Genomic DNA, 17,220 nt, shown 5'->3' with positions numbered 1-17,220 from the left:
TCCAGCCGCCCCCCACCCCCGGCACTGGGAGCAGCGCTGGTGGTGTGGACCCCCCCCAAAATGCTCTGATCCCCCCAAAAAACCGCAGGGGAGCAGCGCAGGCTCTGAGCAGAGACCCCCGGGGGGCCCTGGGGTCCCCTGGCTCGCGGCTGCGTTTCCATAGGAAAGCCAAGCTCCTTCGGGACAATCCACGGGGAAGGGACAGCGGGGACAGCCCCGGGAGGGGACACGCCGGGGACATCCCAGCACCGGGTCGGGATCGGGTTTGGCACTTGATCCCCTCTGGGGACAGAGCTGGGCTCGGGGGGCGGCGGCGTGGGGATAAAATCACCAAATTGAGCATTAAATTAAGAAACCTCCTGTTTTTTGTCCCAATCCTTTGTGGGTTTTGGGCTGGGGGGGTTGAGGGCGGGGGGAGCTCATAGTGCTTCACAGGGTTATTAAAATACAAATGCTTAAAGTTTCCTATATAAAAATATACAAATGCAAAAATAGATATCGAGAGAGAGAGCCGGGGGAGGGTCTGGGGGGGCCGGGCCCTGCGCCCCCTCCTCGGGGAGCTTCTGCTGCCTTTGCTTTTTTTTACAAAATAAAAACCCAAATCAAGATTCCTGCTGGTTCCCGGAGCTCGGGGATGGAGACGGGGCAGCGGGGTCAGCTCCTCTCCAGAGGCTGTCCCGAGGGACTCCGGCACCTTCCTGGTGCCTGCCCCGTGCTCCTGGCTCTGCCAGAGCTTCTCCCGGGAAAGGGGAGCAGGAGGGTGGGAAGCACGGGCAGGAACATCACCCCAACGGCCCGGGGCAGGCGGGATGAACTCCTGGGCCAGGTGGGATGAATGCCCAGGGCAGGAGGGATTAATACCCAGGCAGGTGGGAACAGCCCGGAGCAGGTGGGAATAATGCCTGGGGCAGGTGGGATGAATCCCCCGGGCAAGAGGGATTAATTCCCAGGTAGGTGGGAATAATGCCCCGGGCAAGAGGGATTAATTCCTCGGGTAGGTGGGAATAATGCCCCGGGCAAGAGGGATTAATTCCCAGGTAGGTGGGAATAATGCCCTGGGCAGGAGGGATTAATTCCCGGGGTAGGTGGGAATAATGCCCAGGGCAAGAGGGATTAATTCCCGGGGTAGGTGGGAATAATGCCCCTGGCAGGAGGGATTAATTCCCGGGGTAGGTGGGAATAATGCCCCGGGCAAGAGGGATTAATTCCCGGGGTAGGTGGGAATAACGCCCAGGCAGTGGGATTAATTCCCGGGGTAGGTGGGAATAATGCCCCGGGCAAGAGGGATTAATTCCCGGGGTAGGTGGGAATAATGCCCAGGCAGTGGGATTAATTCCCTGGGTAGGTGGGAATAATCCCCCGGGCAAGAGGGATTAATTCCCAGGTAGGTGGGAATAACGCCCAGGCAGTGGGATTAATTCCCGGGGTAGGTGGGAATAATGCCCCGGGCAAGAGGGATTAATTCCCGGGGTAGGTGGGAATAATGCCCAGGGCAGGAGGGATTAATTCCCGGGGTAGGTGGGAATAACGCCCAGGCAGTGGGATTAATCCCTGGGCAGGTGGGATTCATGGATCTGCCGTGATCCCGGGGGTTCTCCCCTCTGCACCCCCTGAGCCCGGGATGGGAGCGGGGAGCTCCCGCTCAGCTCCGTGCCCTCCTCCTCCTCCTCCTCCTCCTCGGCTCACAGCCCGGGGTCATTCCAGGGCCCCCCAGCCTCACCCCAAAGCTGCTGCTCGGGAACAATCCCAATTTCCCCTTCTGGGGATCCCCACCCCCAGAGCCCCTCTGGGACGTGCCTGGGGCAGGAAGAGGAGGGTGTGGGAGGAAGAGCGGAAGGGACCGAGCCCTCCCACGGCGGGAAGAGCAGGATCCTGGAAAACCCTTTCTGGGTTGTTTTTAACAAGCTCTCCTTAGTTCCAGCACCCTTTTTTTTTTTTGTTTTTTTTTGTTGGTGCCACAGCAAAACCCTCGAGTGTCCCTCGTGTCCCTGCGGCGCTTCCCCCTCGCTCCAGACCGGCTGAGCTCCGCAGATTCTCCTTTTTCCCAATTATTACTATTATTATTATTAATTCCAATGCTGGCTGTAATTAATAAAATCAACTTTTCCCCCCCGAGCAGGCTCCAGTTGTCCCCCCAGGGCTGCGTGCCAGCCCCTCTGTCCAAGACCTTCCCAGGAGCAGCTCCACTCCCACGGGACGGGGAGCCTCGCCAAGAAAACGGCTGGAAAAACCCAAGATCCGAGAAAAAAAATAAAAACAACACCTGCCAAGGCAGGGGAGGGCAGTGGGAGTCCAAGGGTGAAAAATCCAGCGGGATCTCCCCCGAGAATGCCAAAGGGATGACAGAGTCACCCCAGAGCAAAGCGCCCGACCGCCCGGGAGGGGTGAGGGGTTCTGGTGGGATCCGGGCAGGGAGGGAGAGCTCGGGCATCATCCCAGAGGGGCCGACCTGCTCCAGGATAAGGCATCAAAGGGACCACGCCATGGTCACAGCAACATCTCTCCTCTCTCAAACGAACACATTTTATATTTTTATATATATAATAATAATATAGAATCTTTTCTCTTCTTTTTTTTTTTTTTTTTCCTTTTTTGGTTTTTTTTTGTGTTTGCTTTTTTTTTGTGTTGTTTTGTTGGTATTTGTTGTTTGGGGTTTCTTTTTTTTTTTTTTCTTTTTTTTCTTTTTTTTTGCTAAAAGGACCAAGGCGTGATGACGCCAAGGGACCTCGGGTGGGGAGGCAGGAGGGGTGGGGAGGAAAAAAGGGACAAAAAAACAGGGGGGGGGGGGGGGGGGGGGAAATCAAGCCGAAATTAAAAAATATATATATATAGCTCTGGCCTTCGAGTGGAGGAGGCGGCGGTGCCGGGCCGGCGTAGTGCTGCAGGCGCCGACGCCGCGGCTCCGTGGGTGCCCGCGCCGCCTCAGAAGCCGTTGCCGCTGATGTTGATGGACTGCAGGTCGGCCACCTGCATGACGTTGATGCCGCTGCTGGCCAGGCGGGCGATGCCCTCGGGGCAGATGGCCTCCATGGCCACCATGTTGGTGGCGATGAGGGCCGAGGGCGTGGCGCCGCCGTTGCCCTCGGCCGAGGCCGCCGTGTCCATGGGGACGGCCGAGACGTTCATGGCCACGCTGGCGGCGCCTCCCTTCTTGTTCTGGTGGGTCTTGATGTGCTTGGAGAGGTGGTCGCTGCGCATGAAGCGTTTGGGGCACTCCGGGCAGGCGAACTTCTTCTCTCCTGGGGGGACGGGAGAGGGCCGTGAGGGACGGCGGGAGCGGGGAGAAGGATTTGGGAAGAGCTTCCTGCCCTTGAGAGGGGCCAGACCCCGGAGCGAAGACCCGAGGGCCAATTCCCCTGAATTTTGGGAAAAGGTTCCTCCCCACCAGAACGCCCAGGCTCCGGAGGGGCTCCCTGCCCTGAGAGAGGCCAGCGCTGTGGGACGTTGGAATTGGGGTGTGGAATTTCAGGGTGGCCGTCCCACAGAGCTCCCGGAGCCCAGGGACGTTGGAATTGGGCTGTGGAATTTTGGGGTGGCTGTCCCACAGAGCTCCGTGTTGGAATTGGGGTGTGGAATTTCGGGGTGGCCCTCCCACAGAGCTCCGTGTCAGAATTGGGGTGTGGAATTTCGGGGTGGCCCTCCCACAGAGCTCCGTGTCGGAATTGGGGTGTGGAATTTCGGGGTGGCCCTCCCACAGAGCTCCGTGTCGGAATTGGGGTGTGGAATTTTGGGGTGGCCGTCCCACAGAGCTCCGTGTTGGAATTGGGCTGTGGAATTTCGGGGTGGCCGTCGCACAGAGCTCTGTGTTGGAATTGGGGTGTGGAATTTCGGGGTGGCCCTCCCACAGAGCTCCGTGTTGGAATTGGGCTGTGGAATTTCGGGGTGGCCGTCCCACAGAGCTCTGTGTCGGAATTGGGCTGTGGAATTTCGGGCTGGCCCTCCCACAGAGCTCCGTGTTGGAATTGGGGTGTGGAATTTTGGGTGGCCATCCCACAGAGCTCCGTGTCGGAATTGGGGTGTGGAATTTCGGGGTGGCCGTCCCACAGAGCTCTGTGTTGGAATTGGGGTGTGGAATTTCGGGGTGGCCGTCCCACAGAGCCCCCGGGCCCAGCCCCACCTGTGTGCGTGCGCTTGTGCCGCTGCAGCTCGTCGGAGCGGGTGAAGCGCTTCCCGCACAGCACCCAGGTGCAGATGAAGGGCCTCTCCCCCGTGTGCCACCGCAGGTGCGCCCGCAGGTGCGAGGTCTTCCCGTACACCTTCCCGCAGCCCGGCACGTGGCAGATGTGCTGCTTTTTTTTCCCTGGATCCCCAGAGCTCCTGCAACAAGGGAAGGGTTAAACCCGAGGGAATTTCGGGTGGTGCGGATCTGCTGGATGAGGATGGGTGGCCCCGTGGGATCTGGGATCGATGGGTTTGGGGTGAGGATCAGCTGGGTCTGGGATCTGGGATCGATGGGTTGGGGTGAGGATCAGCTGGGTCTGGGATCTATGGGTTTGGGGTGAGGATCAGCTGGGTCTGGGATCTGGGATCGATGGGTTTGGGGTGAGGATCAGCTGGGTCTGGGATCTGGGATCGATGGGTTGGGGTGAGGATCAGCTGGGTCTGGGATCGATGGGTTTGGGGTGAGGATCAGCTGGGTCTGGGATCTGGGATCGATGGGTTGGGGTGAGGATCAGCTGGGTCTGGGATCGATGGGTTTGGGGTGAGGTTCAGCTGGGTCTGGGATTGATGGGTTTGGGGTGAGGATCAGCTGGGTCTGGGATCGATGGGTTTGGGGTGAGGATCAGCTGGGTCTGGGACCTGGGATCTATGGGTTTGGGGTGAGGTTCAGCTGGATCTGTGATCGATGGGTTTGGGGTGAGGATCAGCTGGGTCTGGGATCGATGGGTTTGGGTGAGGATCAGCTGGGTCTGGGATCAATGGGTTTGGGGTGAGGATCAGCTGGGTCTGGGATCGATGGGTTTGGGTGAGGATCAGCTGGGTCTGGGATCGATGGGTTTGGGGTGAGGATCAGCTGGGTCTGGGATCGATGGGTTTGGGGTGAGGATCAGCTGGGTCTGGGATCGATGGGTTTGGGGTGAGGACCAGCTGGGTCTGGGATCGATGGGTTTGGGTGAGGATCAGCTGGGTCTGGGATCGATGGGTTTGGGTGAGGATCAGCTGGGTCTGGGATCGATGGGTTTGGGGTGAGGCTCAGCTGGGTCTGGGATTGATGGGTTTGGGGTGAGGCTCAGCTGGGTCCACAGCCAGGTCCTGCCCTTGGGTCACAGCAGCCCCATGGGACACTCCAGGCATGGGGAATTGGGGCTGGAAGCTGGGAAAGGACCTGGGGGGGTCCACGTGGATGTGGCACCTGGGGACACGGGTGGCCTTGGCAGGGCTGGGGAGCAGCTGGGTGACCGGAGGGACCCTTTCCAGCCCAAAAAACTCCTTAAGGGGCGGCACTCTGGGGGCGCCGGGGCGCTCTGGAGCCAAGCCGCGGGCAGCAGCCTCACCTGCCCTCTCCTTCCTTGCAGTAGGGACAGGTGCAGGCTTCCCTCCGCGTTTTCCGGCCCTGCTGGGGCTGCGGGTCGGGGCTGGTCTCCCCCTCCTCCACGGCCGCGCTCTCGTCGCCCAGCCCGTCCCCGCTGCCGCCGTGCAGCCCCAGCTGGGCGCCGTGCTCACCTGCAAGGCAAAACACGGGAGCTCAGGCGGCTCCTCGCCTGGGAAGGGGGTCTCCTCTGCCCGAAGCCCACCCTCCTCCCTCGGCTTCCCGGCCCTGCCCAGCCCTGGGCCTCCCACATTTCCCCCGTTCTGGTCCAGGTCTTTAATTTATTTCCAGGGGCTGTGATTGCAGCCCCAAATCTGCCTTTTTCACACCGATTTCCTCACAGGAAGGACATGCTGTCACCTGAACCTGGAAGTTTTGAGACAAATTCACCTTTTTCCCCACAATTTCCCCACGAGGAATCTGATTTCTGTGCCCCGAGTGTGGCAGGTTTGAGACAAGCACACCTGGGGTTTTATCTCATTCCAGAGATGCTCTCCCAAGGCTGGAAAATCAAGCTCCAGGCGGGAATTATTTCCAAAAAACCCATCTGGGGCTCTTCCTGGCGCTGTTTCCAGCAGCCCCAGTGAGGATGAGGCGACAGCAAGGTCCGTGGGGGTGTCCTGGGGCTGCTGGTCACTCACTGCATCCCCTCTGCACTTTCCAAGGCTGGCATTCCCAAACCCCCGCCCACGATCCTTCCGGGAAGCCCTGCTGAGACCAGACCTCGGCCGAGCAGGGAAATTTCCTTTACAATCCCAGTTCTCCACATAGGAGCCCCGAGGCAGGAGCTGGGGGGGGTTGGAGAAGGACAAATTTCAAATCCCCTGTGAGGCGCAGGCCGGGCGCTCCTGGAGGTGCCAGGAGGGGGTTTCACAACCCAGAGACAGAGCTGGGAACGAGGAAGAATTCCTGGCAGGAACAATTCCCCAATCCCTGGTTGTGCTGGCTCCAGCAGGCGTCAGTGGTGCCTGGGCAAAGCTCCACGGAGGGACAGGAGCCACCAGGACGGGTCCCTGGGGCTCAGGAGCCACTAGAACGGGTCCCTGGGGTTCAGGAGCCACCAGAACGGGTCCCCAGGGCTCAGAAGGGACAGGAGCCACCAGAAGAGGTCCTTGGCACCCCCAGGAGCAGAGCCTGGCCCTGTCACAGCGGTGGCAGCCAGGATGTCACCAGGGCTGTCACCTGGGGCTGCCACCTGGCACACAACCCCAGCTGTCCCGAGTCCCTTCATCCAGCCTGGGACCACCACCCGGGCTCTGCCCTCACCCTGGGAGCAGGGGAATGCTCCAGCCAGGCCTGGAGAAGGAAACTGTCCCCTCCAAAGGTGACACCGTTTGAAGCCCGAGCTCCCTGCCAAGCTGAGGATCCCAGGAGCATCCCAGGAGCTTCCCAGTCCCTCCCTGCAGCTCCCCTGACGTGTCTGCAGTCACAGCCCCACGCAGAGGGAGCCTGGGAGGGGTTTTTAAGCTTCCTAAGCCAGCAGTGACAGCTTTGCGCTCCAGCCACGGATTAGAGATTTCCCCGGATGGGAAGAGCTGCTGGGGAAAAAAAACAACAACAACAACAACAACAACAAAAAAAAACCAACCCAAAAAAGAAAGAGGCAAGAGAAAACACAACTCTCCCCCAGAAAACCCCAAACACAAGTTCTTTCCCCAAAATTACAGCAGGGAGGGGGAGAATCCTGCCAGGACGCCTTGGAATGGCTTCAATCCTCCAAGAGGCAAAAGCCTACGCAGCGTTTGCTGGCCTTGTGGCGCTGGGGGAACAAACCCAAATCCTGCTGCAGGAGATCTGAAGCCACCTCTCAGCAAGGTACAAATGCAGGGCAGCAGATCCTGGAGCTGCAGGGATCATCCCACCCCAAGCAGCAGCTCTGAAATCTCTGGGATAGGGCAGGTTCAGGGGAAAGGTGGGCAGAGAGGATAATTCACATTTATTATCCCCGCTAATGCACCTCCCTGCTAAGACTAAAGCTTCCCTGGAGGCTCCACACTCAGGTCAGCAGAGCCCTAGAAAAATATATTATTAATAGAGCAAGAGGAGGTTTAATCCTGGGAGAAAGAGAGATTTTGGGAAGGCAGGAGAGGGGAGCTGCCCCTGGCCCAGCTCCACCAGCGACCTCTGAGACCCCTCAGGAACGGGGCAGTTTCTGGTGTCCCACTAAAAAACCCCAAACTCCGGAATCTTGGCTTGGGCATTCTCTGCAGACAAGGTGCTCCTTGTGCAGGAAAAAGCTGGGGTTTGTTTGCTTTATTTAGCAAACTACCAGGAGGTGAGAAATGCCCGGCGGGGAGGAGAGAGCAGCTCTCACACCCACCCTGGCCAACCTCAGGCAGGGGAACAGACCCCGTGTTCATTTTTAGGGGAAGAGCTGGAAATAAAACCCAAAACCAACAAAGCAGGGCTGATTGTGCAAACTCTGCACCTCTGGCAGCCGTGCCTGGGCAGAGGGTGAGGGAGGAGCTGGCACCAGCACAACGTGGCTTCCATGCACCAGGAAGTTTTCAGGTGGAAAGAAAGAAATGCAAAACCTGGGGACACGCAGCCCCAACCTCTCAGGTGTGTTCCTGAAAATAGCTCCAAGATCCACATTTTCTAGCTCACGACTCGAGTTCTCCCCATTTCCTGCCGGGTTTTTGGGGTCACTGCCCTGCCCAGAACAAACCCTGGCTGCTCCAGACACACCAAAGAGCTGCACAAAGGGACAAAGTGGCTTTGGAACGATGACCCCTTGTTTTTTTCCCCATCTGATTCCCTCCCTGGTTTGCAAAACAAGTTAATCTGCACCAGGAGCTCATCCATGTAAATGAGCCAAGCTCTGGCTCAGCAATTCCTTGGAGATCGGGGCCGTGGAGAGGGAACCAAGGGATGGGACAGGCTGGAAGCCTGCAGCCCAGTGAGTAATTGGGCTTTAGTTTGGACTCTGATGACTCCAGAAGCCACTCCTTGGGCAGCTCCTGTAATTGCTGGAGGTTTCTGTGCATCAGGATGAGAGACACTTCCTTTGGAGAGGGGATTTGCCCTTCAACTTCCCACCTGAATTGTCACAACACCTGAGGAAGCTCCGGTCCTGCCTTGCCTTGGCTGGGGTGAGAGCACCCCGAGCAGCACAGGCAGGTCCCACCACAGCACCCCTGCCATCCAGGCAGAAATCCCTGTGCTGGGCTGTGGAAGGAGGAAAATGCCTGGTTGAGACAGGGAAGGGCAATTCCCAAGGTGGGGAACCCCCACAGGCACCTCCCACCTCACCCAAAGCTCTCCCTCGCTGCAATCAGGAGTGGACGCTTTCCTGAGCCACAAATCCCAGGTTTTTAATCCCAAGGAGGAAGTGATGCCCGTATCACCCCCAGGATCTAAGCCAGGCTGGGGAGGGAGGGGATCAGGAGCCGTCTGGACGCTGCCGAAGGTGGGAGCCGCCGCTCTGGAGAGGAGCCACACGGGAACTCCCCCAAACCCGGGAGCCAGGAGCGTCTCCTGTGCGGGGCGATAAGTCGGGGCTCCAGCAGGGCTGGGGCTGGCCCAGATAAAAGGAGAGGCAGATGGGGCCTGGCAGACGGGCCTGGAGCCGGGACCTCTCCCGGGAGGAGTCACGGGGTGGGTGCCGCGCGCCCGACCCGTCCGACCGGCGCGGCCGCCAGCCCTTCCCAGCGCCGCCGAGCCTGGCCCGGAGCAGCAGCAGGGAGAGGAGGAGCAGGAGCAGGAGCAGGAGGTGCAGGGCTGCCCCGTGGAGTCCAGCACCCACAGGGTGTCCCCCACAGGGACCCTGTGTGGGGCACAAGCTCACCCGGACAAAGCTGCCACGACACGGGCTCTGCCGGGACCGCTGCCCTTCTTCCCAAGCCATCCCCGGGCTCTGGGGGGGACGTGTCAGTCCCCAGGGAACGACAGGGACGGAGGTCAGCCCAAAAATCCAGAGGGGACGTAGAGCCCTGGCTGGGATTCAGAGCAGGAAGTTTCACAATACGCTGGATTGTGCCGTGATGTCACGGCTGCCGTGAGACAAACAAGGGCCGCGCTCCACCCGGGGCTCGGGTCCCCTGTCCCCTCCCCATGTGGATGCCTCATCCAGGCCCTGCTACAAAGCTGCCCTTAAAACCCAGCAAACGGGACACAATCAGGGCTTTGTGCCACCGGCCCGGCTCCGGGCAGGGCCCTGGAAGGACCAAGAGGGAGCAGGGAGGGACTCACTGCCCAGGGCTCCTGCCCCCGCTGCTCCATTCCCCCACGTCCTCCATCCAAGGAGCTCGTGCTGCCCAGAAAACCCCAATGCCACCCAACAGCTCCATCCAGCCCTGGAATCAAACATCTCAAAACGGGGGATAGCCCTTGAGTGCCCCCAAAACAAGGGGGCTTGATTCCAGCGCTGACCTCGCTGGTGGTCACCTGTTTACCCAGCACGTTCCTCAGCCAGGTAGGGCTGGGACGGGGACGTGGGGACAGCAGGACTCTGCAGGGACAAAGCCACTAAAAGGACACTGAGCTCAGAACAGTCCCTGTCCTCCCTACGGCAAAAGAGGAAGAGAAACCCCGATGTCACAAAATCCCCCTCACACAGGATGTCCCCTCCCTGTGTGGGCTGGGGTGACACTGAGGTGGCTCTCAGACCCCACTGCGGTGTCACAGCCCCCACCTGAGCCCCAGACGTGGGCACGCTGGCAGCAGCCCCGGGAGGGGTTTTGGGCACTGCCAGCTGAGGCAATCCCCCCTCCCTGGCTCTGGGGGTGCCTTCCCAGGGGCAGAGCCAGGGGAAGGGCCTGTTTGCCCACATGCCACCTCTGGTGGCCTGGCCCTGCCTCTGCTCCTTCCCAGCCTGGCCAGGGAGGAGGAAGAAACAGCCTCTGAGCCACCCTATGAACACAGACTCCAAGTCAGACCTGCACAGAGCTGGGCTCTGTGTCCCACCCAGGAGCAAAAACGTCCCAGTTTTAAAGACCTTTCCAGGTGTTGTTTTCTCCCTGAGGGATGTTTCCCCTGTCAAAAAACAGGAAAAAAACTTCTTCGGCAACAGACCCGAGGGGCTGGGAGCCACAGCCCCCCATCCACGGGGCTCAGGAGGGGACACGGAACCCCCGTGAGGCCGAGCTGAGCTCTGGAAGGGGCAGGACACGCAGCGCTGCCAGCCCAGGTGGCAGCTGGGGCCACCACGCCCCTGGCTGGGCACTCCTCCTTCCCCAGCAGCATCCAAGGAAAAGCAGCCACAGTCTCCTCCTCAGCCAGGGCTCATTTTCCATCTGTCTCCCCTCCCCGGAAGCAGAGGAGCTTTTCCTGCTCCAGAATCCCTTCCCAACTCCTTGCCTGGAGCAGAAAATTCCAGCACACGTGGAGCCTTGGAAAACGCTCAGGGAAGCGTTGGGAACAAACCCCTCCCTCAAATTCCCATTGGAGAGCTCAGATCCGGAGGGATGCGGGTCTGGGGGGGCTCAGCACCCCTTGGAGAGGGGCTGGAGGGACAAAGGGACCCATTGCCACGTCTGAGGGACACAGCCAGAGAAAAACTCCTCCGGCCTGGAATCAAACCCTGCCCCTGGATTGGTGCCAGGAAGCTCAAACCTTCCCCCATTTCATCCCAGGAGCCTCCCGGACCATTCCTCGGAGCTGGGGCTCCCCAAAAAAACGCCCTGAACCCTGCTCTGGCTTTTCTCTTAAAATGTCCCCGTGTCGCAGTGACAGTGCCAGCGTCACGTCCTCGGGGCTGGGGACAGAGCCAGGAGGCCCCGCTGCTGCTGCTGCTGCTACTGGCGGGGAATTCTCCACGGCAGATCAAGGGCTGAGAGCTGCTGAGCTAAAAAAAAGGAGAGGAGGAGGAGGAGAAAGAGGAGGAGGAGAAAGAGGAGGAGGCGGTTGCATGGGTGGTCTCTAGAACGTTCCTCCCTGCCCCACCTCCGAGGGCAGAGCCAGGCACGGATACAGGAACTGGGCTCTCCCATGCCTTTCTCCAGCGCCTTCAAAACAAGGAAGGAGCCCGGGAGCAGCCCAGGAAGGAGCCCCAGGCAGGGACCCCCCGCACCCCGCGGGTCACACCGGCTAAGCCGTGTCCCCCCGGTGCCAGCCCCGCTTGTGGGAGCCCCCCGCGGGTCCCTGCGCTCGGGGCAATCCAAGGATCAGGCTAATCCCGCGGCTGGAGCGACCCGTGGCTTGCCTGCGAGCCAAGCTGCTGTAGCAACAGCCCAAAATAATGCTGCAAAACAAGCCCGGGGGAGCAGCCGCCGCCGCCTCTCGCGAGAGGGAGCTCGGGCTGGATTGAGCAACATTTTCTGCTGCCTCTCAGCTGTGACTAAATCCAGCAACAGCGCCTTTCAGCCAGAGCCAGAGCACAATAAAAAAAAGCCCAAGGAAAACAGTGGAAAAGCAAGAGGAGAGCGTTCCCAGAACCAATCCCTTCCGCGGCAGGAGCTGAGCAGGCTCCAGCTCACTTCCCACATTCTCGTATCCCGCTTTTCCCAGGCTGTGGGAGATGAGGGATGGATCCCGGGGGCTCTGAGCAGGGTGCCCCGTGCCCACGGGGGCGCCTGGGCCAGGCTGAGCTCACGCTGTCCCACGCCAGCACCCAGACACTTAATGAGCCCTTTCTTCCGCCCCTGTGAGGAAATTCCCCGCGGCTCCGTGACTGTGTTTGTTTTCGTGGGCTCTTCAGTTAATCCCTGTGTTTTATGGCCGTGATTCCTCACAGGCTCAGCCAAGGAGCCGAGCTGGACTCGGGTCCTCAGCCCAGCCCTGACCCGAGACTCCTCCAGGGCAGGACAGCGGCACAAAACCAGCTGTCCTCCTTCTCCTCCACTTTCCCCCCACAGCCACCTCCTCCCTTTCTTTCCAAGACTTAAACTCCCCAAGAACACCTTCAGCAGCACACTCGGTGCCCAGGGCCGGCACAAGCCCCACCCCGGCCACCAACACCATTTGACACAGACCACGCCCGGCCCGGCCGGGCCGGCGCTTGTCCTTCCCGTGCCTGGCCGCCGAAGGGACCCGGGGAGCCGAGCACTCACCGGGGGCGTTGGCGATGGCCAGGGGCAGCCCCTGCAGCTGGTGCACCTGGATCCCGGACGCTCCCAAGGCACTGAGGTTAATAGTCTGGAGGCCCGGCACGGAGGAGAGCTGGGCGGCGTTGACGGTGACGGTGCCGCTGGGCAGGGAGGCGATGGGGGTCAGCGTGGTGCTGGTGCTGCCCGTCTGGCCCAGCGACACTCCCTGCATGGGGGCCAGCGTGATTGTCTGCGCCTGGGGGTTCTGCACCTGCAGGTTCTGCAGCTGGATGGTCTGCCAGCTCACCTGCCCGTTGGGACCCACCGTGGGCGTGCGGATGATGATGGGGCCGGAGTTGGGCACGGCTTGGAGCTGCAGGTTCTGCAAGGTGTCTTGGGAGATGGCTTGAGTGGCAAAGGTCTGCCCAGACAGCGGGGTGGTCTGGAGGGCTTGGATCGTCTGCCCTCCTTGGACCAGCTGTGGCTGGATCAGGAGCTGCTGCTGCTGCTGCTGCGACTGCTGACTCTGATCCCCCTCCTTCTGCTGCCCCGGCTGCAGGGCCACCCCGGACACCGGGGTCTGCAGAGAGTCCGAGCTGGGGACGCTGCTGGCCCTCTGGGGGGTCTGTGACTGCACGTTGGTGCCCACCGTGGCGCTGGTGGAGAAATTCATGACGCCCACGTTACTGGTGGTGGTGGTGGTGGAGTAGCTGTTGGCGTTGGTGAAGAAAGCGCCCGAGCTGGCCTGGGATGTGGCCGTGCTGCCCGAGCTGCTGGCAGCCCCCGAGGTGGCCGGCTGGGAGCTGCTGTCCGGCGAGCCCGAGCTGCTGAGGGTGCCCGTCTGGGACGTGGGGGCCAGGCTGGCGGCCACGCTGTTGACCGGCAGCAGGGTGATGTTGCCGTTCAGGGCCACGGGCACGTTGGCCACGTACTGGGTCTGCCCGGAGAGGCTGTTGTTGGCCAGCCCCACGCCCTGGATGGGCACGGCCTGCTGCAGCAGGTTGGGCATGGCGATGAGGTTGCTGCCGCCCGCACGGCTCGTGATGATCTGCTGGTTGGAGCCGGGGATGATCTGCAGCTGCCCCGAGGCATCCTGCTGCACGTTCACCTGCGCCGGGGTGGTGGCAAACTGCAGCTGCTGCCCGTCGATGGTCTGGAACTGGGGGATCACCTGGTACTGGATGTTGGGGATGACGCCCGGCAGGCCCGTCAGCACCTGCTGGTTCTGCAGGCCGGACGCCGAGGTGACCACGTAGGGCCCGGTGCTGACCGGGCGGCTCTTGGAGGCGTCGCCGCCGTTGCTGCCGTTGCTGCCCGGCTCCTTGGAGCCCGTGGGGGTGCTGGAGCCTGCCGAGATGATCTGCCAGCCGTTGGACGACTGGGTGAGCTGGGCGGCGGCCGCGTTCAGGTCCAGCTCGCCGCTCCCACCCTGCTGGCCCTGGGAGCTGTTGGAGTTCTCATTGGGAGACTCGATGCGGCTGCAGGTGGCTGCCAGCAGGGCCAGCGGGGACGGCTGTGACTCCTGGGGACGAGAGGAGGAGTTACGGGGCTGGGAGGCGGCCCGAGGGGCAGGCCCGGAGTGAAAAAAAAAAAAAACAACGGGGAAACAAAAAAAAATAATTAAAAAACCAACTTAAGAAAACAGGGAGGAGCATACTCGGAAAAGATAAACACTCCTTCCTGAACAAACCCACCCACAGCCGGAAAAATACAACTGCCAGGCACAAGGCTGACAGGCCGGGACAGCCTGAACCCACACGGAAAAGCCTTTTGGGAGGGAGCCTGCCCGGGAAAGCCAAGAGAGGAGAGGGCTCCTCCACTGCCGAGCCGGGCAATCCCCCTGAGGCACGACGAACCCCCAGGAAGGAGGGTCATTCCCGGGCTCCCCGAGCTGGAGACGGGCCAGCGGGGGCCGTGGTGTCACCGGGAGCAGGGGAACTGCGTGTTTCCGAGGAGAGCCGGGGAGGAGGGGAAGGCACCGGCGCTGCTTGGCAGCGCTCACCCTCCTCTTCCTGCCCGGGCTGAAACGCTTGCCCGGGCCCGGCAGACAGCTCAGCCCGGGCCTGGACTTTGCCACGGGCTCCCCGGGGCCAGCGGGGCCGATCCTCCCCCACTCACCTGCGTGTCCCCACCGCCGGCGCTGCTCGTGCTGCTGGCGTCGCCTTCGCCCTTGTCGGGCTTCACAGCCGACATCTCCTCGGTGCTCTCTTGGTCTGCGCAGGAGGGAAGGGACAGCCCCGGTTAGGGACATTTTGGGGCAGGGCAGCGGCACGAGGCTCGGCAGGGCCAGGCAGGGCCCGGAGGGGACACGGCGGGCTGGCTGCGGGGGGACCACGCGCTGCCGGCGCCGCCGGGAAGGGGCTGCGGAGCGCGGGGAGCTGCCAAAGAGGAGCTGGCAGCGGGACAGGGGGGGAGGTCCCGGCCGCGCTCCAGGGCCCGGCTCCTCCCCGGCCGCCCGGGACACTCCCTGGCCCCCGCCGAGGAGCTCCCCGGCGCTCCCGTCGCCCGGCCGGGGCACGCACCTCCCGCCGCGGGATCCCCGGCCCGGGGCTGCCCGCCCGCGGCGCCCCCAGCGCGGGGGGCTCCTCTCCCACCAAGTCCTCGCTCTGCCGGCGCTCAGCCGCCTCCTCATCCTCCGCCGGGCACCGGGGCTGCGCCCCGCTGCTGCCGTCACCCCAGCACCCCTCACCGGGGTCTGCACCGGGGACGGGGCGCGCAACGCCCCCGGCCGCTCGCTCCTTCCCGCGGCTCCCGCACGGCCCCCCCGCCCCCGGCTCCCGCATCCGCCCCCGCAGGGCGCCGTGCCCGGCTCCGGGGGAAAGCCCCCGGGCCGCTGCGCCCGCAGCCGCCCACCCCCGCGGCCTCCCCCGCCGTCCCCGCGCCCCCTCCCCCGGGATCTCGGCCGCCCCCCCCCGCCCCCAGCCCCGCTCCCCGGGGCCTCCCCATCACTCCCCGCCGCCCCCTCCTCCGCTCCAGCCCTGCCCGGCGCGGCCGCCGGTCCCTCCCCCGAGGCCTTCCCCCCTCCCCCGGGTCCCTCCCCCGGCAGGTCCCCCCGGCGCGGCGCGGCGAGGCCCGGCCCGGCGGGGCCCGGCCCGGCGGGGCGGGGCCGCCTCTGGCCCCTCCGAGCGGGCGGGCGCCGCCGCCTGTGCGTGTGCCCGGGGCCCCGCGCGGCGCTCGGCCCCGGCCCCGTCCTTACCGCTCATGGTGCCGGGGCCGGGCCGGGCGCGCGGGGCGGGGCGGGGGCGCGGGCGGGCGAGCGGCCGAACCCGCCGGTGCCGCCGAGGGGCTGCCGAGGGAGGGGCCGCGCGCCGCGGCCGCAGCCCCGCGCCCCGCCCCCGCCGCCCCCGCAGCCAATGGGCGCCGCGCGAGCGGCGGAGCGACGGGCAGCGCGGCCAATGGGAAGAGAGGGCGGTGCGGCGCGGGGGGAGAGGAGGGCGGGCGGTCCCCGCCCCCGGCACCCCGCCCCGTGGGGGAGGGGGAGCGCGGCGGGGCGGCGGCCAATGGGGGCGCGGGGGGGAGGGGGCGGGCGGCGGCTCAGCCAATCGGCGCCCGCGCGGGCTCGCAGGGAGACCCCGTATGGGCGCGGCCGCGGCGGCGCGGGCCGCGGCGTGATGAACGTGCGCCGCCGCCAATGGGGCGCGGGAGGCCGGGCGTGGCGGTCACCGGCAGCGCCCCGCGCCAACCGGCTGCGCGGGCCGCGCCGCGGGGCGGGAGAGGAGCCGATAGTGATGGTAGCGGCCGCTAATCCGAGCGCGGAGGCGGCAGCCGCGGCGCGGCCCGCAGCCAATCAGAGCGCCGCTCGGTCTCAAACGGGCCAATGGGCGCCGCGGGGGGGCGGGGCCAGCGGCCGGGCTGCGCCCTTGGGGGGACGGCGCGGCGGATGGCGGCGCCGCCATGTTGGGCTCGGCTCCCTCAGGGCCGGCCGCGCTCCCCGGGCCCGGCCGGGGCTGTCCCCGCCTCGGTACCGCGGGCTGCGTGCGGCTCTTCCCTCCTCGAGTCCCCGCTCCGTGCCGCAAGACGGCTCGGCCGTGTCGCGACAGCCGCCATGGCGGCGCGACACGTCCTCAGGAGCTGTGTGAAGCCCAGAGCCCTGTCACGACATCGCCCTGTCCCGACACAGCGGGCAGCCCGGCCGCCCTTGCCGTGGGAGCGCGGCCTGGGGGCTTTGGGGCCCAGATCCTTCATTTCACAGCAAAAGGGGCGCTTTGGGGGCGGCAGGGACAGCGAGGGACACGGCCCGGCCTTGGTTTCGCTTTCCACCGTCAAAATCGCCCCCCGTGACCCTCCCATTTCCCGCTGTTTTCGGCCCAATTCCCACCCCGCAGCCCGGGAAGGCCCCGCGGCCTCGGCCCCGCACCCGACGGGGCTTGGGGACAACCTGGCTCTGACCCTGGCCCTTCCCTGTCCCTGCCCTGTCTCTGCCTTATCCCTTCCCTTCCCTGTCCCTGCCCTGTCCCTGCCGTGTCCCACTCTTGTCCCTTCCCTGTCCCCATCCTGTCCCTTCCCTGCCCTGTCCCCCTCTTGTCCCTGTCCTGTCCCTGCCCTGTCCCCATCCTGTCCCTGCCCTGTCCCCCGGACCATGGGGGTCACTCGGTGTCCCCTTGTGACCCGCGATGGTGGCACCTGGGGTGGTCACCGGGACTGTCCCCGTCCTGCCACCGGAGCTGAGCCCGGGGGCTGCGCTGGGCTGGGGGGTCGAGGGCAGGTCCTGGCCCGTCAGACCCC

The 17,220-nt window shown here is 63.8% G+C and overlaps 1 protein-coding gene across 4 annotated transcripts; it reads right to left on the bottom strand.

Annotated features, from left to right (window-relative positions):
• Nucleotides 1-39: 39 nt before the first annotated feature.
• On the bottom strand, nt 40-15,736 carry SP1 (Sp1 transcription factor). Of its 4 annotated transcripts, none has more exons than XM_077788663.1 (6): nt 15,692-15,736; nt 14,614-14,708; nt 12,520-14,044; nt 5,496-5,664; nt 4,118-4,317; nt 40-3,239 (listed from the first exon to the last, which is right to left on the bottom strand). In XM_077788663.1, the coding sequence occupies exons 1-6, from the start codon at nt 15,696-15,698 to the stop codon at nt 2,923-2,925; spliced, it is 2,313 nt and encodes a 770-aa protein (XP_077644789.1). In that variant the 5' UTR covers nt 15,699-15,736; the 3' UTR covers nt 40-2,922. The 4 variants fall into 4 exon arrangements, with proteins under 4 accessions (XP_077644789.1, XP_077644790.1, XP_077644791.1 ...); XM_077788664.1 differs by having other exon boundaries at nt 12,520-14,017; XM_077788665.1 differs by lacking the exon at nt 15,692-15,736 and adding an exon at nt 15,018-15,256.
• Between the last annotated feature and the right edge of the window lie 1,484 nt (nt 15,737-17,220).

The sequence above is a fragment of the Lonchura striata genome, chromosome 27 (genome assembly GCF_046129695.1).
Source record: "Lonchura striata isolate bLonStr1 chromosome 27, bLonStr1.mat, whole genome shotgun sequence".
In the NCBI taxonomy this organism is placed as follows: domain Eukaryota; kingdom Metazoa; phylum Chordata; class Aves; order Passeriformes; family Estrildidae; genus Lonchura; species Lonchura striata.
Note: the sequence above shows the minus strand (reverse complement) of the source record. Positions and strands in the feature narration are given on the sequence as shown.

What these genes read in the sequence shown, in the direction of transcription:
- SP1 (XM_077788663.1), bottom strand. An exon ending in CCGGCGGTGGGGACACGCAG is followed by an intron (nt 14,045 to 14,613) that starts GTGAGTGGGGGA and finishes GCCGCCTCCCAG; the next exon opens with CCCCGTAACTCCTCCTCTCG. An exon ending in GCACAAGCGCACGCACACAG is followed by an intron (nt 3,240 to 4,117) that starts GTGGGGCTGGGC and finishes CCGTCCCCCCAG; the next exon opens with GAGAGAAGAAGTTCGCCTGC.